General features: G+C 42.1%; 1 protein-coding gene across 1 annotated transcript in view; it reads left to right on the top strand.

Moving 5' to 3' along the window:
* Positions 1-23,202, top strand: part of PLCH2 (phospholipase C eta 2) — a 36,354-nt gene that overhangs the window by 7,130 nt on the left and 6,022 nt on the right. The window contains exons 2-21 of the mRNA XM_065037366.1: positions 4,940-5,086; positions 5,447-5,690; positions 6,233-6,362; positions 6,924-7,094; positions 8,701-8,794; positions 9,457-9,660; positions 10,160-10,280; positions 10,675-10,846; positions 11,082-11,189; positions 11,907-12,065; positions 13,961-14,053; positions 14,516-14,616; positions 15,326-15,423; positions 15,878-16,060; positions 16,427-16,534; positions 16,707-16,831; positions 16,953-17,037; positions 17,263-17,409; positions 18,066-18,145; positions 21,913-22,252. Of these exons, the coding sequence (XP_064893438.1) occupies positions 4,940-5,086; positions 5,447-5,690; positions 6,233-6,362; positions 6,924-7,094; positions 8,701-8,794; positions 9,457-9,660; positions 10,160-10,280; positions 10,675-10,846; positions 11,082-11,189; positions 11,907-12,065; positions 13,961-14,053; positions 14,516-14,616; positions 15,326-15,423; positions 15,878-16,060; positions 16,427-16,534; positions 16,707-16,831; positions 16,953-17,037; positions 17,263-17,409; positions 18,066-18,145; positions 21,913-22,252 (2,910 nt within the window). The remainder of the gene's footprint in view (positions 1-4,939; positions 5,087-5,446; positions 5,691-6,232; positions 6,363-6,923; positions 7,095-8,700; positions 8,795-9,456; positions 9,661-10,159; positions 10,281-10,674; positions 10,847-11,081; positions 11,190-11,906; positions 12,066-13,960; positions 14,054-14,515; positions 14,617-15,325; positions 15,424-15,877; positions 16,061-16,426; positions 16,535-16,706; positions 16,832-16,952; positions 17,038-17,262; positions 17,410-18,065; positions 18,146-21,912; positions 22,253-23,202) is intronic.

Genomic DNA, 23,202 nt, shown 5'->3' with positions numbered 1-23,202 from the left:
ACAGCTGAAAGTGCAAGGGGGAGGATAAAAGTCAGAGAGAGACAGTACAGATAAAAGGCAGTGTGCCAGGTGACATTTCTCCTTTTATTTTATGGCTTGTGTCGTGGGTTGGCAATAATTTTCTATTTATTCTGCAGCCATTAGGAGCAAGATTTCCCTGGATGGGAAGTGGGAAATAGCGATACCTGTATTGAAGTTAATACGTGTACCACTAATTGCTGCCCATGTGTTTCTGCGTATTTTGGAATCGGCCTCTTGTGATGAGGTTAGTTTGTTAATCTGGTAAACTGGGTCTGTAGTGCGTTCGCACAAGGATAACTGGACTGTATAGCTGGGAGGTTACCAGTCTAATCCGTGTGGATTTACAGGTCAGATACAGTGTCAGGTCTGTAATATTTCATGTCTCTGCGGATCAACATATTGAACTTTGAAAATCAGTTTGTTAAGCATACCTGAAGTGTTTTCTGTGGTATCTTCAACTGGGAGCCAGCTGTATCTGTGTGCTGTTCCCTGATAAGCTTCTTGCTACGCTGTGGGTCTCATTTACCCTTTGAGCTGCTGCTTTGGTTTGTCTTTGCTTGAATCCTGATGTGCAAAGGACAAAAGAGAGATCTGAGTCTGGCCTATATACTGAAATTTCCAGCATTAAAATTGCTAGTTCTGTCTTTTCTCCTTCAAAGGCTATTTGTCTCAGGAGAATCTCCACTTTGTTTGCTTTTTTCATCTTTCAAACTGTATGTATGTTGTGCTCCCATATCTTGTGCAATAACCTCTTTCTCTCTGTGGTGGTGTTTGGCTTTTCTGCTCTTCTTGAAGCAAATATCTTCTTTTGGAAGACTTTTGACATTCTAGCGTTGTTCCTCAAGTGTTCCGAGTTCCACTTTTAGCTAAGCCACAGCCCAGCCTGCAGACTCCAGCACTGTTGGTTTGCAGATCTTTTTGTGGCATGAAAAGCCTTGCTGCGCTCAGAGAACAATATGTTTTTAAAGCGCTGTGGAAAGAAGTCTTTAATCTGCGTGTTGTGTCAGGTGAGCAAGATTTTTCTGAGGATGTCAAGTGAGGCAAGAATAGAAACCCGGTTCAATAGGCTTATATCCTAAGTACTGAGCTCAGGATGCTTAAGAGCTGGGAGGGGGATTGTGTCACATTTAACCCTTTGTTATTTCCTGTTGCTTTCCCACACTGTTATCCAGTATTCAGCATAAGCAGTAAACAGAGGGGCTGTTTGAAAGATTTTATCTTTCTCTGTTTATGTGATCACGGTTTAGGAGACGTGAAGGATGGATCGATAGTGCCAGCTAAAAGGATTTAAGTTAACCTTCTATGGGTGGTCTTTGGATTAAAAATCTGACATTAACTTGAATGTTGAAACAGGTCTAGAACATTCAGTGCCAACTACTGTGATTTCGTTAGATGTACAACCTGGAGAACTGCAAGGAATCCTTCTGATCAGTGCTGCAAGGGAAAAAATGGAGCTGAACAGCCACAACACTTCTGGCTTGTTGCAGAAGTTTACCTTAACTGCATCTTCTTGTAACTGAGGGCTGTAAAGTTTAGTCCTATCTCCTCCCCGTGAGGTACAATGTTATTCTCCCCATGTAAGATCTTATTTCTGTAGCATGAACATTACCCACAAAGCTGTTTACTGATTTATTTAAGAAATTCAGAGAAGCACGGGGCAGAGCAAGTAATTTCACTCATATTTCTCGGGTCTCGTTCTGGACCATTTTATATCTTCCTCTGAAAAAAGGATTAGGATCTTTAGACCAGTATTTCATGGGTTCTTGCGTGCTGCGTAGCAGTTTTCTGTTGTACAGATATATGCTTCTTAGCATTTTACAGAAGAATTTCCTGCTCCTCTGATGTCAATTACTTTGCAGTCATCTCTAAATCGCTCTCGAGAGATGCCTTAGGAGAATGGGAGGCTGTTGCTGGAGTGTTTGAATAGAGAGCAGCCTGTGACAGGAGTGTCATTAGTGCCATTAGTGCCACTGTTGACCCTCAGTGCAGACCCACGTTGTTTTTAATTTGGAATTAATCTGTGGTTAAACTCTGGGAGAGGGGTTGTGTGATGGAATGGAAGGACTCTGGCCATAAGTGGTGAAATAAGCAACTTCTAATTGAGAGTGAATCATCTGTGGAGTTAACTACTCTAAAGCTTTTTCAAACTGTGAAAGGAGGAGTAGGAAGCACTTAATGAATGTGTTTTTAAACGTGCAATTCGTGCTTAGCCCATCAAGCTAGAAGCGTATTAGGCTCCTTGTGCAGATCACAGATGGCAGGAGCAATTGTACATTGTACTTAAAACTTAATGTACATTAAGAGGTTGTGATAACATAAATGACAGATTTCTGTGTTTAGAGTGTAATGGATGCATTTCAAATAGAACGAGGTAGTGACTTGATGCTCTTTAGAAATGAATCCTCACCGTTTATCTCTGCGGGTTTCCAGCGCCTCCCTGTCCTGGTTCCTGCGCAGGGTGTTGGGTGCAGTGGAGCGGCCGGTGCCCTAAGCAGGTGTCTTCGGGGCTCGTGTCGTTGCAGAGACGTTCCTCGCTGTGTTGTGAGGGGGAAGAGGCTGCTGGCAGAGGCGAAGGAGGAAGCACCGTTTTACTGGGTTTTGAACCTTCTTTGTTTTCCTTCAGCCGTAACGTGTCACCCAAATCCCTTGACTGGATAGGGCAGAACCGCGGCTTTAGGATTAGTGCGCATGATGGATTTAGGATTTCAAGCAAACATGTGTTGCTGTGTTTGCATTGTATCTAGCTTTTACTGCCTGGAGAGAAGTGTTCTTTCTTTTAGCAGGCATATATGTTAAAATACTGAGGAGAACCTTCTGAGAAAAGATGGAGACTGGTACAATGATGTTTTGAAGAGCTGTACAAGAAGAAAATGTGATTGATTTTTATTCCTTTGGACCTGGGAAGAGACCGAAGAGCGTTGAGCACCTGGAACGGTTCACAGAGAAAGGCAAGGGTGGCTCAGGAGGGCAGAGAGGCAATGGATTGTACTGCTAACTTTGCACTGATTTGCTGCAATGGATATTGTTGGTTGGTTTTGAGGAGCAATTAGTGCCCTCAGCAAGAGTGGGACTTGCAACTTTGTTAATAATCAAGTATATAAAAGGGGTACCTCTGTGCAGGAATTGCTGTCGGGAGGAGGAAGCAGCGTGGAGAAGCCAACAGCTGTAAATGGATAGAATGTCTTGGTGGATGCTTAGCAGCTGGTAGGAAAAACAGTAGAATCAGGAGGCCTTTCTGTCCAGCAATGGATTCCTGCCCGTGCCATCTTGCCTCACGGCCCTGGCCGTGTCCATCGTCCGTCACCTTTAAAATGCTGAACCGAAACCCACCCAGGCTTCAAAAATAGACATATCAGTGCATCACACAGAATAAAAAGGATTTTGTTGGGAATTTAATATTCTATATCTGGACAGGGGAGGAGCCTAAATTTACAGTGAAATGGCTCTGTAACAACCCGAAAAGTACCACTGGATTTTTAGAAATCTCCGATTATCGCTTTTTTTTTTATTTTTTGGATAACATTTTTACATTGAAATGTGTGCTACAGAATCCTGATCTCTACTAAGGCCTGCAGTGCTTGTGTTCAGTTCTGAAGCTGCCATTTGTCTCAGACATGGATGCCTCAAAATCTCCCTTGCTTCAGAATAAGTTCTCAGTGGCCCGTCTGGCTGAAGAGTTTTTCTGGGTTGGTGGCAGCATCGTAGCTTCTCCAAGATGGAAAATCGGCCACGTTGGTAAGATGCAGGCTGAGTACCTGCCGCTTATTGAACAAGATGGTATCCTCTAGAAAGCTTTTGTGTTTAAATCTTGTCTCGCAGTAGAGTAGAGGAAAGGCAAAGAAGGAGGAACTTAAGACACATAGTCCTACGTTGTTTCGCATGCTTGCTAGTGCAGTTCTTTTGGTCTTCAAGAACCTCTCGGTTAAAATTTGATTATTGATTTCTTTACATTCCTCGGGAAAAGTAAATGCAAAGTAGTATGCTTTGACATATGCAGACCTTTTGAAATTTTCTGTTGTATAGATAGAATCCATCTCCCTCTTCATACCCACAGTAAGGTGGGTTTGCTGTCTGTCAGGATTTGTACATCTCTTAACTCTGATATTTCCTGCAGTATTTGTAGTTTTCAGACTTTGAATCGAGAAGAATCTCTGTGTTCTTCCATCCTAGGTCACTGGGCTCTTGAGAGGTTGTTTTCTGAATACTGACATACGATGGCAAAACCCTTAAGCTTCACTAGCTGTCTGAGCTTCACAGCAGCCTTTCCTTAAATTCGTAATAAAACCAGCAAACGGTATTTGGAAGAGCGGTTGTTCTGCGCGTACAATGAGGATGCGTCTTGTCAGAATCTGTTAGCAGGGCAGAACTCGGCAGAGCTGGGACTGTGCTGTGACAGAGGGGCGGCTGGGCCGGAGCTGCGCGGCGTCGCCCCGACTTCGGACGTGGAGCTTTTGACAAAGCTGGTCCATGTGTAAAAATACCCAGTGACTCAATTCTTCTGACTTCTTTTCATCCTCACATGCTAAAATACTCCCACTCCTTCACACATTTACATCAAACCCAGAAAATCCTAGAAGACAATAACGCTACTGAATCCTAAATGATTAATTAACAGACGTTAGAACATCATTCTAACAGTAAGCAAGGAAGTTGGCTTTTTTATTTTCTTGTATCAGGACAAATTGTAGGGATATATGGTTTGTGAAGCTTTATTATATATTGCTGCTTTAAAATTCAGTTTTTCTGAGTTTGCTTATTAGGATTGTTCACATGCTGGGAGCAGCTTATCTGGGAATTTGTAGAACTGAGCTTCTGAACTTAAGGTGCTTATGAGAAAATTGATATGTTTTCTTCCTGTAAAGGCGATTGTAAAGGGGGCGAAGTCTGACTTATGGTATCACTTTGTTTCTCTCTTCAGTGGAAAGATGTATGAGTTCCATGCAAGCTGGTACCCAGATGATCAAACTGCGTGGCGGCTCCAAAGGGCTGGTCCGCTTCTATTACCTGGACGAGCACAAGTCGTGTATTCGCTGGAGACCTTCTCGAAAGAATGAGCGAGCCAAAAGTGAGTGTCAGCCTTTCTTCCGATTCCTCCCAGGGTCTTGCTGCCTTATAAATGAATGAGCGCAAAGGATTTGGTTCATTCACGGGAGATGAAGAAGAATGTTATACTTGAATTTAAAGGGCAGTAAATGATTTTATGTTTAATAGTTTATGAAGATTAAGTTGTTCTTGTTAGCTATGCAGGTTGCAGTAGTGTAGCATGTTGTAAATGAGTTGCAGACAAAACCCGTGTGGATTGGGGACCTTGCAGTGTGAGGTTTGGGCCCTTTCTCTACAGGATTTCTCTGCAGGTTAAATGCATCCTGCCCAGCTTTGGGCATGCACACAGTCATTAATGAGCTACGTGCTTTTGTCATTCTAGTTTCCATTGACTCTATTCAGGAGGTTTGCGAGGGGAAGCAATCAGAGATCTTTCAGCGCTATGCCGATGGCAGTTTTGATCCCAACTGCTGCTTCAGCATCTACTATGGAGACCATATGGAATCTCTTGACCTGGTATCTTCCAGTGGAGAGGAAGCACGAACCTGGATCACAGGGCTGAAATATCTGATGGCAGGGATCAGTGATGAAGACAGCCTCTCAAAGCGCCAGAGGACCAGAGACCAATATCCTTATCCTATCGGAGAGATTTCCAAGTGATGGAAAGCTATTGATAGCATAGGGATTCCTTCAGGTATTTGTTTGGCTAAATGTATGTGCTAGGCTCAAATCTTCAAAGCGGTTCCCAGTGCATTCCCTGTTTCCAGAGGCCGAGAGGAGTTCTTGAAGAGGATTGTTCTGGGCAAGATTTGGAGATGAATGACTAGAATGGACTGAAAAACACACATATATATTCTTTCATCTGTTACTCCCTATGCAAATCTGTCCATTTCATTTGGCTATACAGGCCAAAGTGTGATGCAACATTGCAGTTCGCTCCGAAGTTAGTTCTGTGCAGTAGTCTGGGTAAATAGCATGTGCTGCACGTTGAGCATAGCAAGTCTAGAAACTCTTACTGAAATAAGATCAGTAGAGCTGTATATTACCTTGAACTTTCTGTCATCCCCAGCCTCATATACAGTCTTTCCTGACATGAAAAAAATCACCTATACATAATGTTCGGTAATATCCCTTGATATTCCGTGTTGTCCCTTAACTCCTGTTCAATGTGGTTGAAGCAGACGTTTGATGAGGCAGATAAAAATGGTGACGGCAGCCTGAGTATCAGTGAAGTTCTGCAGCTAATGCACAAACTGAATGTGAACCTACCCCGGCAGAAAGTCAAGCAAATGTTTAAGGTAAGAAACGAAAATGTATTTTGTTTTCTAAAAGAACAAGGATTGAGCTGCTGGAGAATTAATGTGAAACCTAATAGGAGAGATGGTAAATACTTTGGCAGCTGGTTTGTTTCCACTCTGCTGAGAGATACTACACAGTTCATTTGGTAAATTGAAGCGAGCTCCAGAAACACATCATAGATAAATTGTTATTCATAGAAAAAGGCATTACACCAGGTACTTTCTGGTGTTACACAACATAAAGACGTGCTGTCTTCATTGCTGTAGACAGAACTCCTTCAAGCAGGGTTCCCTATGGAACAAAAAAGACCTTAAAAGTTAAAATGCACTAGCACATACATTTCAGAGGTTCAGTGCTGTTCAAAGTGTTCCTATGACAAGCACCAGCTCAATAAACCAGTCTGTTCTAGCAGGCTGTGGTGAGGAGCCATGTCAGGCAGCAGCAACCTGCATTTATTTTCAATATTGATTTTTCACATGCAGGAGTTTGCTTATTTAAAGTTTGTTCAGGCTGTTGCTGGGCAGTTTGGTATCTCATTGCTGAATCGTTTTGTAATGCAGGAGGCTGATACAGATGATAACCAGGGCACGCTGGGCTTTGATGAGTTCTGCGCCTTCTATAAGATGATGTCAACACGACGCGATTTGTACCTGCTAATGCTCACCTACAGCAACCACAAGGACTACCTGGATGCAGATGACCTGAGACGCTTCCTGGAGACTGAACAGAAGGTAGGACCTGGAGAGGTCGTGTAGCTTTCATCCTTGGGGTGTTTCAGGACCAGACTAGGTAACACACTCACTGCTGCGACCTTGTAGTTGACCCTGCTTTGGGCAGGATTTGGGGCTGGATGAGTTCCTGAGGTCCCTGAATGATCCTCTGCTCTTTCATCTAGAGACTTGTGGAAGATTCTGAAGTGAGGAAAAATAATTGGACAGCAAGATGCAGTCAGTGCAGGGACAAATGCATTGACTCGTCTTTGCCTTTTTCCTCTCATGATCTCTTTTGAAGCTGCATGCCTGTAAGTTATAAATCTCCATCAGTTTCAAAAGTTGCCTAAGAAATGAATGAATAAAAAAGCCACCTCTCTGGCAGTTATCTTTTTAGATGAGTGGCCTGTGTTTCCATTTCATTGGTCAATTGATCCTCCAGATGGTGAGAGGGAGATGAGCACTGGCCACAGGACACAAATCAGCTCAGCTGATCAGTGATGGGGACAACTCCTGCCTGTGGGGCTTCTCTGGTGCTGCCCTTTCTCGGGTGATATGTATAGGGAAAGCAAGTGTTCGTTCTGGGCGTTTGAAGCTGTACCAGAAAAACCTTCTGTTGTTCCAGATCTTATTTTCTGAACCCAGCAAACCTATCCAATATGGGCAAATAAAGGGGCTTTTTCCTTCTTCCTCTTTTACGTTTATTTACTAGGTTTTAAATTACTCCCAGAAAAGGCATTGATCTGGTAGCAGCTATGCTGGTGGTTTCATGTCCCCCCAAGCAAAGATTTAATGTAGCCAAAACAGTCATCAGCTTGGTCACTTTATTGGCAGTTCCCTCTGGTGACAAGGGCTGTGTTCTCATGGGTCACGTACAGAATCTGCTGGAAAAGATTTACCAGGCCACTCAGGACAGAATATTTAATAATAGTAGGGATAATAATTAGAGGGTACATGAACAGTAAATAGCAGGAATATTAAATAAGACTGTTAAAATTCAATTGTTAATACACTGCAAGGTAAAAAAAAACCTACGGCTTATCATAAATTGCCCTTTTTTATGAATGATAACATTTACAAACAAATGTTTCCCTTTGTACTCTTTCCTTTTTCAGCTGAGAATGCAGAGAAGCCTTGAAGTAGCAGATTTCCTCAAGGATCTTTCTGAGAGCATTATGTCCTGGTTCTATCTTACCCTGCTAGTAACTGAGTTTTCTGTCTGCTGCATAAAGATGAACCATTCTCTTATTTTAAACTAAAAACCCTTCAATAATGCAAACTAATCCTTTAATCCTGCAAGAGAAGAAATCCCATTGGTTTGTGACAAAGCTCGTTCTGTTTGGATGCTGTGTGTGCCTAATAATGCTAACCAGATTTGACCTACAAAGCAGAACTCTCTTTACTGGCTGTGATCAGGCGGCTGCCAATAGGACAGGAACTTTTCACAGCGCGCTCTGGTTCTTAATCGGATGTGACACTGATCGACGGGAGTGAGAATCTCACGGGGTGACTGGAAATCCGTAGTGCCGCTGTGGAGGATCTGGCCAGTTGTTAAACCGTATGCAGAGCAAAGAGCCAGCGGAAGCTGTGGTTGTTAGTTAGCATTTCATTTTTGCTACTTTCACAGATGACGAATGTGACTAAAGAACACTGCCTGGAAATCATCAGCAAGTTTGAACCGTGCCTGGAGAACAAGAAGGAGGGAGCTCTGGGGATTGATGGTAAGGTGGCTGGGGGAGCTTTTGTAGGGAAGAGGCAACTGTTCAAATGCTTATGCGAATATTGCATTCAATTGCAAAATCGAGAGTGATATAATTTTGCCATGTTGTACAGGGTATGCTTTTCAGTAGGGGGGGGGAGGGGGCCGTGTGGTGGTTGGTTTTGGTGGTTTTGAGTTTGGTTTGGTTTGTTTTTTTTAATATCTATTATTTGCTGAGGAACCTAAAAGGAAATTGGTACTCTTTGGAAGATCTTTTTCAAGGTCCATGTCATGAAGAAGCAGCAGTTGTTGCAGGTCAGCTGGGGCTGGATGTGTCTTTATTGGTGCTTTTTGAAAATACATTGCATCATTCTTGCAGGCATTTTCGGAAGTCCTTTAAGCTTTAGTGAGAGGAGTGATGTGATCCAGAGTAAACGTGCAGAGGGATGATAAGGAAATTTGTCTAGAAGCGTGCTTTCCTGGCCTCCGCTGACAAAGTCGCTAGAGATCTCCTGAAAGCAATAATCACAGTTGGGCATTGGGACAGTTGGGATGTAGTGGTGTTATTTATATATCTTACTTACATGTTCGTGAATGTAGAAATGAATTTTGTGGCTGGTTTTAGGAAGGCTACAGCAACACAAAGGACAAAACTGTATTATTTATGGTCTTGTTTGCTTACAGGTTTCACCAATTACATGCGGAGTCCATCAGGGGACATATTCAACCCAGAGCACTACCAAGTGAATCAGGACATGAGTTATCCGTTGAGTCACTATTTCATTACCTCTTCACACAATACCTACCTCATGGGAGATCAGCTGATGTCCCAGTCCCGGGTGGACATGTACGCCTGGGTGCTACAGTCTGGCTGTCGTTGCGTAGAAGGTAAGGATCAAAAAGGAATCATTGGTAGGCTCCATAGTTGTGTTTCTCCTCTGTGAAGGAACATAAAGAACAACAAAGTAATTTTGAACAAAGTAATTATGAACAAAGGTTCATGAAGAACAACAAAGTAATTTTGTCATTTAATAGGTACACTTCTTGAGCATGGAAATAAGGCAGAATTTTGAAGAGTACTCTTGTTAGAGGAAAAAGAAAATTGTTGTGGAGAGGATACTAACATTCAGTAGAATGTATCGGTGTATATGCTTTAGAGCCAAGTGTGTGGCAAACAAACTGGCAAACATGGCAGTGATATGCTACACATAAAAGGAAATCTGGTATTTCTGATAGTGAAGTAGGATTCTGTTATGGGAAACGAACTGATACCTGGGCTTGTTGGGTACATGTCTGGCTGGGTGGCTAAAGGGAACTGCAGGGTCTCGTAGTCTTGGTGGCCCCAAATGTTACTTGTCTGATAGGTGTCTTTGTTTTTGTTCTACAGTTGACTGCTGGGATGGGCCGGACGGTGAACCAATTGTCCACCATGGATACACTTTGACTTCCAAAATTCTTTTCAAAGATGTGATTGAAACTATCAACAAATATGCCTTTATCAAGAATGAGTATGTACAGTCTGCCAGCTTTTGAGTCTCAGGGCTATAAACAGACTTGTGGGTGCTTTCTTTCCCAGGAGAGGTTGTAGCCATGGCTGTTGGTAGGCTGCAAACTGCTAAGGAACCAGCTGCAGGCAAAGCTTGGGATTTAACTGTAGTCATCAGTTGGGAAGGTTTTGTCCTGCGGGCATTGTGTGGCTGAAAGCCTGTGGCTGTCAAAAATAACCTTTCATTTTGGAGAGATTAGTGGGATATCAGTTCCGTGTGCACACTGATTTATCCAACCCCTGTGGATTCTTTGGTGATGATGTCTGTTACAGAAATGGCTCGGACAGTAGTAACCCTTGTCTTAATGCTATAAAAGCAATTTGGAGTTGATGATACTTGCTTTTGTCTCTGCCAGGTACCCTGTTATCTTGTCAATTGAGAACCATTGCAGTGTCATTCAGCAGAAGAAGATGGCTCAGTATCTCACTGAAATTCTGGGAGACAAACTGGACCTGTCTTCTGTGCACAGCGATGATTCTACCAAGCTTCCTTCACCAGCAAGTCTTAAAGGAAAAATACTTGTTAAGGTGAAAACCTGCTTCGCTTGTTCCATCCCTCTTCTTGTTTGTGATGATTATGATTTCTGCCAGGTTATCACTTAAACAATTTTACAAAAAGCAGTCTTCAGGAACCTGGCACTTAAGGTTTTAACAGGTGTCTTCTCAGTCAATAAGGATGTGGTTGCGTGCTTTGAAGTTTTTTTTATGTGTGATGGCAAGAGCTGCATGCTGAACCTGCCTGTGTAATCCTTCTGTCTTCTAGGGGAAGAAACTTCCAGCCAACATCAGTGATGATGCAGAGGAGGGTGAAGTTTCTGATGAGGACAGTGCTGATGAGATTGATGATGACTGTAAACTAATGAATGGAGATGTAAGTTAAGCGGCCATTTGAATGTAAATGGATGTCAAGCCTTCCCATCCCAGTGAGAAGAAAACTTGCATGGGTTCTCTGGAATGCAGATGTGTCTAATCTTTGGGATACATCTCAAGTCTTTTAGGTTCTAAACCTTCCTGGGGACAGATTTGACAAAAATTTGTGGCAAAAGTTCTAGTGGTTGTGTTTCAAGTATGGAATTTTTTTGTTTTTCATATTTTAAATAGTAGTATCTCCATTATTTTCTATTGCATCAGTGTTGGTATTGGACAGCACAACGGAACAGATCAGACTTTTTACTAAATACGTGCTGCAGAACACAGCATATGTGAATGAGTTCAGTATGGGGAGGTATCTCAGTAATAACTATTTCTATGTTAGCACGTCCTTGGCTTCTAGCAGACGTTACATCTGAATAGCTCTGCTAACAGTTGGTCTTGGATTAATTAGAACTGTTTTAATTAGTTTCACTCTCATCACTTCAATCTGTTTATGCTTTAGATATAACATCTACTTCAGGGCTTCAGATTCTTCCATACCTTACCTTAAGTCTGATACTGAGCAGCAGGTAACTGCTTCACATTGTGCAAATCAAGAATCTTTTGTGTTTTCTTTTGTTTCTGCACATAAGATCTGAGTTTGCATTAATCCTTGCTGGAATTACTAAGGCTTATTAGATCTCTATCTAGTTTAATGATTCTGGTTTATTTGTAGGCATCTAGTAATAGGAAAAGAGTGGAGAATATAGCAAAGAAAAAACTCGACTCACTGATAAAAGAATCCAAAATCCGCGACTGTGAAGATCCGAACAATTTTACAGTTACCACTCTACCATCGTCTGGAAAGGCTGGACTAAAATCAGATAGTAAGAAGGTGAACACGTTTTACTGTACTTCACTTCCCTCAAGACCTGATCGTTGTTTTCTTTGTCTCTGTAGCTACACAGTACTTTATTTCATAACAAATAATGCTTGTTTTTTCAAAGGCAGATGTCTAAAGTTGGGCTTCTCTATCGGTTTTGAGACTCCCCAGTAAAGATAACTCAGTTTACCTGAGGTGTCTGCAGCTATTGTAGTGTTAATGAAACTCAAGAATGCTCAACACTTTGCTTAAAACAAGAGAGAGAGAGTCACACGATGAATTTTGTGGAGTCTCTTTGGCATTAGGTCCCTGTCTCCAGTGTAGGTTAGTTTAACTGGGATAATTCAACTCAAGAATAAGCAGGTAGCAAAACGTTCACCTGGGGTGTGGGAGATCCACGTTCAGGTCCCCAGTCAGACTTCGGTAGAACTGGGATTTGGAAGCTCTGTTTTCCATTCTTGGATGACTGCCCTGACCACCACAAATTTGGCTCTTTCAATATACAAGAAAATGTGTTCCCTTCTGTAATATTTTGTCATGACATCTTATGGAAACTTTGTATAAAAGTTATACAACTGCTTGTATAAAAGCTGTGTTATAGGCAAGAATACTTTTTGTATTTGTCATTCAGTAGAAGTTTCTGTTTAATTTGCTGATAATGAGATTTTAATTTTAGCTGGTTTTATGATTCGCACTTGATGCAGAGGGATAGTCTATTGCAGCTGAATAATGAAATATGACAGTCCTTCGAAATGTAAACCGAGATGCTGAACACCTCTTTCTCCAAAGTCCAATTACTTTTTCCAGTGACTTCAGAGAAAGGTGTTTTGCATTTTCATTTATTATGTTAGCTTGCTGAATAAATGATGTATTATTGGCTTCAGATTCATAGCTGAATTCATTCAGTTAATGGTGATACCAGGTGAACATCACTGTCAGATACACAAAGCTTTTTTTCCTTGCACACACAGCAACTGGAGCATGAAATGTACACATCAAATGCCTTTCCAACAGAAGGAATTTTATTTTCCATTATAAAAAGCTCATATGAAAGTTGGGCTTTTTTTCCTCAGTTCTATGTTCTGTGCATTTACATTTTATTTTCATTTTATACTAATGCTTTTTTTATAAAAATGTACTCAGCCCACAGACTACGCTTCGTGAACTTGAGGCAATATCATTTTAGAATTTGTAATAAGCCACAAAAAGCTTTGAAGATTGTTGCATGCAAAGGAGAAACATTGGAGATCTGCCAGTAATAAGCAGGTGTACTAACTAGGGATTGAAGCTAGATGAGAACTAAAAATCAGATTCTCAAAACTTTCTATGGCATGAGTTTTGTATGTGCTTTTAAGCCTAATGATTTACATAATCACAGGATGTTAGGGATTGTTATATTTCATTAAATTTTTCCCTGCCCAGCTCTCCAGCCTGTCCAGGTCTCTGATGGCAGCACAGCTTCCAGTGTCACCACTCCTCCCAGCTTGGTGTCACCAGCAAACTTGCTGACAGTCACTCTATTCCCTTGTACAAATCATTGATGAATATATTGAATAATGCAGGCCCCAGCACTGCCCCCTGAGGCACTGCACTAGATCCAGGCCTCAACTGGACTCCGCCCCACTGACCACGACTCTCTGGCTTCTTCCCTTCAGCCAGTTCGCAGTCACCTCACTCCCCGCTCATCCAGACCACACTCCCTCAGTTCAGCTGTGAGGATGCTGTGGAGACTGCGTCAAATGCCTGACTCAAGTCAAGGGAGATCACGTCCACCGCTCTGCCATCATCCATCCACTTCAAGAATCCTTTTGCATAGGTGTTAACCACAACAGTCTGGGAAACAAAGAACGTTTAAATATGCTGTAGCACTCAGGTCTGCTAAATTATTCTTTGTTTGGTTTCTTTAGAATAAACTCGAGGATGATGTGGAGTCTGGGGAAGACTTCAGTACCAACAAAAGGCACAGCCGGTCATTGATGGGCAGTTTTTCTAAACGCAAGGTGAGCCACTTGGTAGACCAGGTCTGCACTAAGTACTGTGTTCTTGGGTAGGTCTTTTCTTTGCACACAGTGTTAGAGAGGAATATCATAATTGCATTGTCTGTCAGAGGCTTGCTTGCTGTCAGACTGCTCACTGAATAGATAGGCTGGATAACTGGTTATAATTGTGCATAACAGATAGTTTCAATTTACATCAAGGTCTAAAAGTATCCAAGATCTAACCTGGAAAAAAAAAATTGCAGCTTTTATCTGCGGATTTATGATTCCTTTATAGAAACGCTCTGACCTCAGGCTGAGTCTTCCCAGTATGCATGCACATGACTCCGCAGTACTGAGTGTTACAAAAGCTGTCATTCTCTGTAAGCAACACACTCATTGGCCTAACGAAGCACAATTGGATCCAGCTGCTCAAACGTTGATCAGACAGTTGTGATATTACGGTTTTATTTCCTTGTGGCACAGAAAAAAGGAAGCAAATTGAAAAAGGCGACAAGTCTGGAAGAGGGTGAAGATGATTCGGATTCTCAAGGAAATTTAGCCAGGAGCTCTGTACATGGCAGCAGGTTTGTTAACAAGTGATTTGGCATTTTTTTTTCTAAAAAGAGATACCTACAGAAATGTACTCACTAAAAAGATGTGCTTCTGCTCTAGAAGCCAATTTGCTGAAGGCTGCAGGTGCGGGACAGGAATCTGGTATAAGGGTAGATCCGATGTCTGCCGCAAGATCATCAGAATGATCTCTTGGTGCCGTTCAGACTCATCAGCAAAGTACAGGGAACCTTGTCTGAATCCATTAAGGTGGATTTGCAGTGTATCAGGTCCCCAGCTTTTTTAAAAATTGTTTTATGATTTGCGAAGTGAAGTTGCATCAACATTCAGGTGATGATTTTGATATTTTCTTTTATAATTGCCTCTTTAAAAATCCTGACGTCGAAGTATGGCTGCTTTTGCTTCTGGCTTCAGAAATAAGAAATCAGATCAAGCAGTTCATGAGGTCACTTTGGAGATTTCTTTGGGAGATCAGTAGATGTGATGTTATTGATAACCCGAGCAAATGAGGAGGATCAGAGCATTAATTTCTCGCTATTTCTTTAGGATTTAAACAGGTTTTTTGTTAGTACTTGACCTGAGAAGTGAATATATATGTGAATAGATACTCCACCTTTTGGTCAAAACGATTTACGCACTCTATTTGTTTATATGTATTTTTAAATATGAAAGATAAAATTTACCCCTTAATTAATGGGAGATAAATTTGTTTTATCTTTCTAGGATGAACCGACAGAAGAAAACAATGAAGCTGTGCAGGGCACTCTCTGACCTGGTGAAATACACAAAGTCTGTTGGCATCCACGATGTTGAAACTGAAAGTAAGTTGAGCTAAAAATCTGCTGAAAGTAATTGCTGTACAAAGAAATGGGAAGATTTATGTTCCTACATATCTTGTTATTAAAGAGTTGTGTGACAGCTTCCATAAAGGAGAAAACATTCCTACAGGTAGTGGTACCCATGTAGTCTTTGCTAGCTTGTGTAGAAGCTGCTACACAACACCTGCATCGTGGGAAATGGCAGAGGGTGTAGTTGTGCTCTTGGGCAGAGTGGTCTGAGGAGCACTTCAAGTGTGGAGTTTAGATTTTCAAGTCAAATCTGTTGCCACCATCCATCTGTTGCTGGAGTATAAGGAAAAGCATCGTTCCCTCTGAGTGGAATGTATTCAAGTGATGCTTGATAGTTATAAGGAACTAGTGCTACGTAGTTTTGAATGCTTTATCTAGTTAATAAATAAATAAGATTACCTCTAATCTCCTCCTCTGTTCTTTATAGTCTCTTCCAGCTGGCAGGTCTCATCTTTCAGTGAAACAAAAGCCCACCAGATACTGCAGCAGAAGCCAGCACAGTATCTGCGTTTCAACCAGCAGCAGTTGTCCCGCATCTACCCATCATCGTATCGGGTGGACTCCAGCAACTACAATCCCCAGCCGTTCTGGAATGCTGGCTGCCAGCTTGGTGAGCAGAGTGAAAACTTGGGGGTTTTTCGTTTTATTTCAAGCAGGATGTTTTATAACAGGGGCTTTGGAATCACCCCTTAAAATACCATGAGTTCTCTGCTCATTGAGCTTTACTGACAATTGAGTTCTCCTTGTTACTGTGCGTTACCTAGATAGACTACCTCAAACATGTGTCTTCCGTGCAAGCAGTTGTCGATAAATGGAAATAAATGAACTTCTCAAATGCAGGAGGACTTCAGAGTTCAGACTCTCTTGGAGAGCTTATCTCTCTGAAGCTGCGATGTGTGTTATGTAGGACAATTCTTCTACAAACAAGAATGTTATTAGTGTACTCGGTAAATAATATCACTTTTTCTTTAAATAGTTGCACTAAACTACCAGTCAGAGGGAAGAATGTTGCAACTGAACCGGGCCAAATTTAGTGCCAATGGGAATTGTGGCTATGTCCTCAAACCAAACTGCATGTGTCAAGGTAAGAAAACCAGCAAAATAAATGGATTACTTATTGCATGAGAAGAGTGGGTGTGGATCCTTATTGTAGTTTGTCTAAAAATGTGTTTCTGATGGTAGAAGCAAATAAGCCAGAAGTTATCTCTAAGGTCATCCCCACTTCTTTCCCATTATGTGACTTCTCGTTCTTACAGGTGTCTTTAATCCAAATTCTGAAGACCCACTCCCTGGTCAATTGAAGAAACAGCTGGTTCTAAGAATTATCAGTGGTCAACAACTCCCCAAGCCACGTGATTCCATGTTGGGAGATAGAGGAGAGGTATGGGACAGCTAGTCATTGTTCTTCTGTGCTTGAGACAGTTTATTTCCGCATTGGCTGGGCTAAGGATGGGGATTTAACTTCCTGCAGTTTTCAGTATTTGTTACTTTGTGTTTTCCAGATCATAGATCCCTTTGTTGAAGTAGAAGTGATAGGCTTACCTGTTGACTGCTTCAAAGAACAAACCAGAGTAGTTGATGATAACGGTAAGATTATGTGGGGTTTTTTTTAGTTAGATCCAACTACGTTTCTTGTAAACTCTTGTGTCTCCTGCAGAAGTGTGTGGGAGCACTGCATTTTCCAGTAACAACGATCAAACTATTAGGAAAGCTAGAATGACGTTGCAGTTCAGGCATTCTTTACATAGGCAGCATTCTTTCTTCTTGCACCTGGTGAATGAAAAACCTAAAAGCTCATTTCTTCATTCCAAGGTTTTAACCCAATGTGGGAGGAAACGTTGGTGTTCACAGTCCACATGCCAGAGATTGCACTGATTCGGTTCCTTGTGTGGGATCACGATCCAATCGGGCGTGATTTTATTGGGCAAAGAACAATTGCGTTCAGCAGTATGATGCCAGGTAAGACGGAAATGCTGACATCCCAGCTCAGTTGGCTTGGGCTTTTTTCTGTGAGAACAGGAGCTGCAAATGCTGGGTTAATGTGAGCGCATGTGTCCGCTGCAGAATTTCTAGTTAGAGCAGGAGACTGGGAGTGTGGACTCTGAGTTCTCTACCTTGGTCCATTAATGATTTATACGATGATGAAAACTAAATCAATTAACTCTATGGGATGAGATTTTAAAAAAATGGTTCAGATTGTTAGGCAGGGTGGCTAAATATTGTGGACTCAAAAGGCTGGCATGCAGTATCTTTACTCCTGTTATCTCATACAGCTTTTTCTTCCATTTTCTTCCTGTCAGTTTTTGAAACACACTGGAGTTTTGGTCTTATAACTCTCAGTTTGGTTTGACAGCAGCAATATGTGACACGGGAAAAAACAGGAAACGGCTTTTTTATAAAATAAAGAGGATTAAAAAATGGCAGTAAAGTTTGTAAGTGGTGTGGCTGTCAGATAACTGAGTGTGGCGAGGTGATGCACAAGCCTGGATGCCTATTTAGAGGAGGAGCTGGGAAAATAGCGTTTAATTTATTTTGCTGTTTACAGAAGGGAAGTCTCTCGGTGCTCTTCTCCCAATCCTTTCAACTCCTTGTCAGCTCTGTTCGCTCTGTTTCAGGTTACCGACACGTGTACCTGGAGGGTATAGAAGAGGCGTCCATCTTTGTCCACGTGGCCATCAATGACATCTGTGGTAAGGTGAGTGCCGACTGCGGGGCACAGCACAGCTCCTGTACGGCAGCGCACCAGCGGGCTTTGTGTCGCACCAGGGAAGCCCCGTGGGTGAAGGTCCAAGCTATAACGTATTTGTTTAACTGCAGTAAGCTTCCTCTCCACGATTGTCATGGTAGCCTGAAACCGTTCTGAATATACATGGAGATAAAGGCAAGTCATAGAGAAAGTTAGAAAAAGAGATTCTTGCAGGGAGGGAGCCACAGGGGAAGGTTATTTCATTGCACTGTGCACACATTTATATAGATAAGTATGGTTGTGTCCAATACAACAAGTATTAGCTTGGAGAAGAGGAGACTGAGGGGTGACCTCATTAATGTTTACAGGTATCTAAAGAGTGAGTGTCAGGAGGATGAGCCAGGCTCTTCTTGGTGACAGCCAACGGTAGGACAAGGAGTAGTGGATTCAAACTGGAACACGGTGCCGTCAGAATCTCAAAGCCAGTTCATATCCACTTCCAATAAACTGATACTGTAATATCAGCACCGTGACAGGAGGAGGCGGCGTTGAACAGGCCGGGAGACCAAAGTTCCTTTTCTCGTGCTGTTCGTGTAAGGGGAATTAAAACTCTTCTTCAAAAGGAAAACAACATTTTTAATTGCTAGATTTTAATCAGAACTTCTATGGGATGAAACAGATAAACCCCAGGAAAGCTTTTTTTTTGTGTTTCTAGGAAGAAGGGCTGTTTCTGGAAAGAATGTAACTTTAGACACTTTAGGTCAGTTCCACACTGTGCACTGATGTGATGGAAATACAAGGATTTGGAAGGAGAGCTTGTACATGTTTCTTTTTAAAATAAAAGCTACTGAAAATGTGAAACAAATATTACACAGCCCTTTCTGTTTTGGTCTCTGAATTATGTTCTGCTTTGATTTTTCAGTTAACAGAAATTTGGGCAGAAAAGTCACCACAGTTGTCAGCCTGGTTTTACCCATCCTTTATTAATCCAGATACTCTAATGCAAGCATTAACCTTTTGGGGCTTTTTTCCTAAGTGTAGATATTCCACCTTCTCAGTAGCTTGATATTACTAAAGCAAAGTCTTTAGATTTTGTTTACACCTTAACTTGTGTTTAACTGAAATCTCTTTCTAGACTGTGCTATTTCCTGGAGACGCTTTTCTTTGTCTCTGTCTCTTCTGTAGTCTATTCACGTATCGCAGAATTTCTTGTGGTTTTCTAGCTGTGCGTATCTCTGAGATCCACCCTCACTGTTATTCTGCCTTTGCTCTGTCTGTTTGTGATTTCAGTGGGCTTCTCTATGTCCAAAATATCTACTTTTAGAAGCAGAGCGTTTTTAGCCGCCTTGAAGGTACCCCCTCCTGTCCCAGGGAGGTGCAGTGACCACCACCACACACCTGCATGCCTCTAACTAGTTGCTTCATTAGCATCAATGTTTCCTTATTAGCATTTTGAAGCTTTTTGACTCATGTAATGTGAATTGCGACATTTGACGGTCAGTTCTGTTGGGCCATTGATGAGCAGAGAGCCCTCCCTCTATGAAGCAGATCCAGGATAAGAGTCCTTCTGTACCCTCTTCTCTCTCTTCTTTGAGTCTCTGCTGTCTTTTCTCTGTACTATAATTCAAACCTTTCACATGGAAAAGAACATTAACAGTGAATTGTTCGCTAAATTGTGGGAAAACCTCTTGTGCTGTTTTTCAAGTCAGCTTTAAAGAATGAAATAGCTCTGTAAAAGCTGGACTAGAGCTGAAAGCACATGTTCTGGATCTCCGTCAAAATGGCTCTCTTTGTTTTTTCCTGAAAACTTTGTTTTTTCCCCTAAGTTAACCAGATTTGTCTTTGGGTTCTTGAATCACCGCACTGATTCAAGCAATAGTGCCCGGCTTAACGAAGATGCACCAAATAAGCTAGAATGATACCCGGGGCCCTGCACTTGCATCACCCATTCCATCAGTGCTTTGCTTTTATTTTTGTTGGATATTATTTTTGTGTGTGTGTATGGATGACAGTTTTTCTGAGTTTTGCAAGTATTTATGTTGTCTGATTTTTGTAGCAACGAATTCGTGTACTTGCCAACTTGTCTCAATTGGAGCACGGTGCTTTTTCCCCTTCGCTCCTTACCAAATGCAAGATCTTGTTTTGAAGCTTTCTGGTGAAAGTGAATCCAGACCGATCCAAGCAGACTGTTCAATCGTCTGACTCTCACATAAGGCTTATTAATATTTAAATTAAATTTTCTCTGACTTACATGGGAAAAATCAATCCCTACCTTCTTTATCTTATCCTGGATATAGTTTTAAAGACCATTTTAGGTCTCTTGTTAGTCATCTCCTCATACTGTATCTTGGCATGTAGTAACTAAACTTCAGTCAATTAGAGCCTGAAGTAATATTCTGAATGCCTTCACTGGGCTTTGTGTCAGACAAATAAACCTTGATCCCATATGCCAGATTGCACAGGACACTTAGGAATGAAAGCAGCTTTTCACCCAGACCTGCTGTACAGTACAGCGAATATCTGTCCACTAAGTCCTGCAAAACAAAATGAGAAATGTGTGAGCAAGCACTCAAATATTTTGGGCTGAAAGACAGACCATTGTAATTTAAAGTAGACATTTCTGTGCCATTGTTTGGCACTGCAGAAATGTGACCTCACATGGCATCACAGGGGAGAAATTGAACTGACAGCAAGTGCCAGCAAGCAGGGATGCTGGTCACATTTTGTAATGGGTTCTTACAGTGCATTTCAATCACAGGCTTATGTGCTCTATTTTTATTCACTCTTTATGCCACAGCTACTAAAGAGGGTCTGATCTAACTGGGAAGTAAAGGGAACAGAGGAGGAGAAGTAGATTAGAAGGGAAATGCCTCTTTCTCTGCTTTAAGTGATTTAGGTGTACAAGGCTCTATGAATAGGGCAAAACCAACATACCCTTCACCAGGCGTCAGCCTGCTGCTTTAAAAGTTGGCAAGTACACCTGGAATGTTCACAGGAATGCTGGAACTCTGTTTCACCAAAATGGGAATCAGTTGTATGATGGGGGGAGGTTTATGATGGTGAATATATGTTTAACACTTAATTAAGTACCGAAGTATATGAAGTACTGCATTATCACCCTGACTAACTTCACTTGTTTATAGTGTGTTTCTTCAGTGATGAAAACATACGTGAGTGTCTTTGGATAAGTTTGGTATGGTAGGAAATCATCAAAATGCAATCGGAGAGGTAGAAAGCAAAATATTTGTTCATTTGTTGTGCATGTAGTTCAAACAACAAACTCCCAGAAAGCTGTATTGCTAAAAAGGAAGCACTTGGACTTTAAAGAGTCTGAAATATGTGGCATTATGAATACCTTGAGCTTTGTGGCTTTGACAGTCACCAAGACACTCTCCAGCTTTCAGAGTTAGATCCTCATAGACTGAAGTACTTAAGTTTTTTTGCTTTCTTTTCAATATCTAATGCTTATGTCATAAGAAGCTATATGGTAGTAAGCAGATTATGATCAATCCAAAGACAAGCCTGGTTGGAAATTTTATCTAAAATCATAGTTAAGCAAAGATGACATGAGATTTTGCAAAGCTGCTGGTACTGATTTTTTTTCACTCTTAATCTCTGTCCTGTTACTGGTTTCATTCTCGTGCTGCTGGTAGGAATGTGGCAGGAGGCTCCATGTGTGCGCATATGTGGACTGGCCATTTGTATGTGAGGTCCTGTGCCCAAAGTAGAAGACTTGCCTTTTCTATTAAGGACTTCTTTTGTTTTTAATTTTCCAGGCCAAACAAGCTCTAGGTCTAAAAGGCCTGTTTCTCAGAAATCCAAAGCAGGCCTCTCTGGACAGTCATGCTGCTGGTCAGCTCCATCGCAAACATTCCTTTAGCAGCCACATCCTGAGACGGACGGCCAGCGCGCCCGCCAAAAGCCAGAAGAAGAGCAAGAAGGGCTTTCCTGAAATTGCTTTTGACACCAAAGACAACAGCTCTGAGGGGGCCGGTGAAGACGGTGAAGTGGATGCTGCCTCACAGCCTCGCTTCGAGCAAGAGCCAGAAAGTCCTTCTCTGTCACCAGCTCCCAGAGATGGTGCCAGTGGGGAGGTACCTGGCAAGGGGTTGAAAGGTAAGACCCACAGCTTTCGTAGCGCCAAAAGCCAGAGTTGTGCTCGAGGGGGTGCTGCTTTCAGTGAACCCCTGCAGAGGTCCAACAGGGTCCGGCTGCAGGAGCACCAGAGTGAGAAGCAAAGCGTCTTTGCGCGCTGCGCCATCAACAGCTCTGGTAGGATTGGAGTGGCCACCAACTGCATGAAATGCATGATTGGTTCCAAAGAAAGCCCAGATTTAGAGTGCAAGTGGAGTGACCATCCCAGCAGGCCTATTGTTAAAGATATACCTCACCAGGAGCAGTATAGCAGTGTAAGTGGAGAAGAGAGGTTAGAGCTCAAAACCTGGGTTGTGCGGGGCCAGCCCAGGCGGCAATCAGATTTGCAGTCTTGCAACAGCCCTGGAACTGCTGATGACCTAACAAGGAGCACCCAGTCTTTTGTGACCCCAGGGAAGAAAAGTGTTGAATCTAAATGTCACGGACTAAAGGCTCATACCCGGCCGCGCTGGCAGTGCCAGTCGGGTGGCAAGTATGGAAGCACTGTCAACTTGGTTGCAGCCAGCAATGGCTCTGTATCCTCCAACTCCAGCAGTCTAGAAAGTCTTGGAAGCCCAGAATTCCCCAAGCGCTGCTCTGAAACTTCTCGAAGGCAAGTGGGCACCCTACAGAGGGAAATGAACGCCTTGTTCGTTCAAAAATTGGAGGAAATTCGAAGTAAATCCCCTATATTCTTTACTGGTAAGACCAGATTTTCTTCACCCTTCTCCACCTTAGATCACATTGTTGTCTCAGCTTCTGCGTAGCGTCTTTACTTAGAAGCTCCTGTATGTTGTTTTGCTATCAAGAGCTCTTTTTCTTTATTTTTGGCACTGATAGAAAAATAGTTTGCATAAATATTTTTATTTTATTGTTTTCCTAGATGTGTCTGGTTTAGATGAGTCCTTTCCGTGCCTGCTCAACCATCTGCA

The sequence above is a fragment of the Columba livia genome, chromosome 21, assembly GCF_036013475.1.
Source record: "Columba livia isolate bColLiv1 breed racing homer chromosome 21, bColLiv1.pat.W.v2, whole genome shotgun sequence".
In the NCBI taxonomy this organism is placed as follows: domain Eukaryota; kingdom Metazoa; phylum Chordata; class Aves; order Columbiformes; family Columbidae; genus Columba; species Columba livia.
The sequence above is the reverse complement of the archived record's forward strand: the minus strand, read 5'-3'. Positions and strand labels throughout refer to the sequence as shown.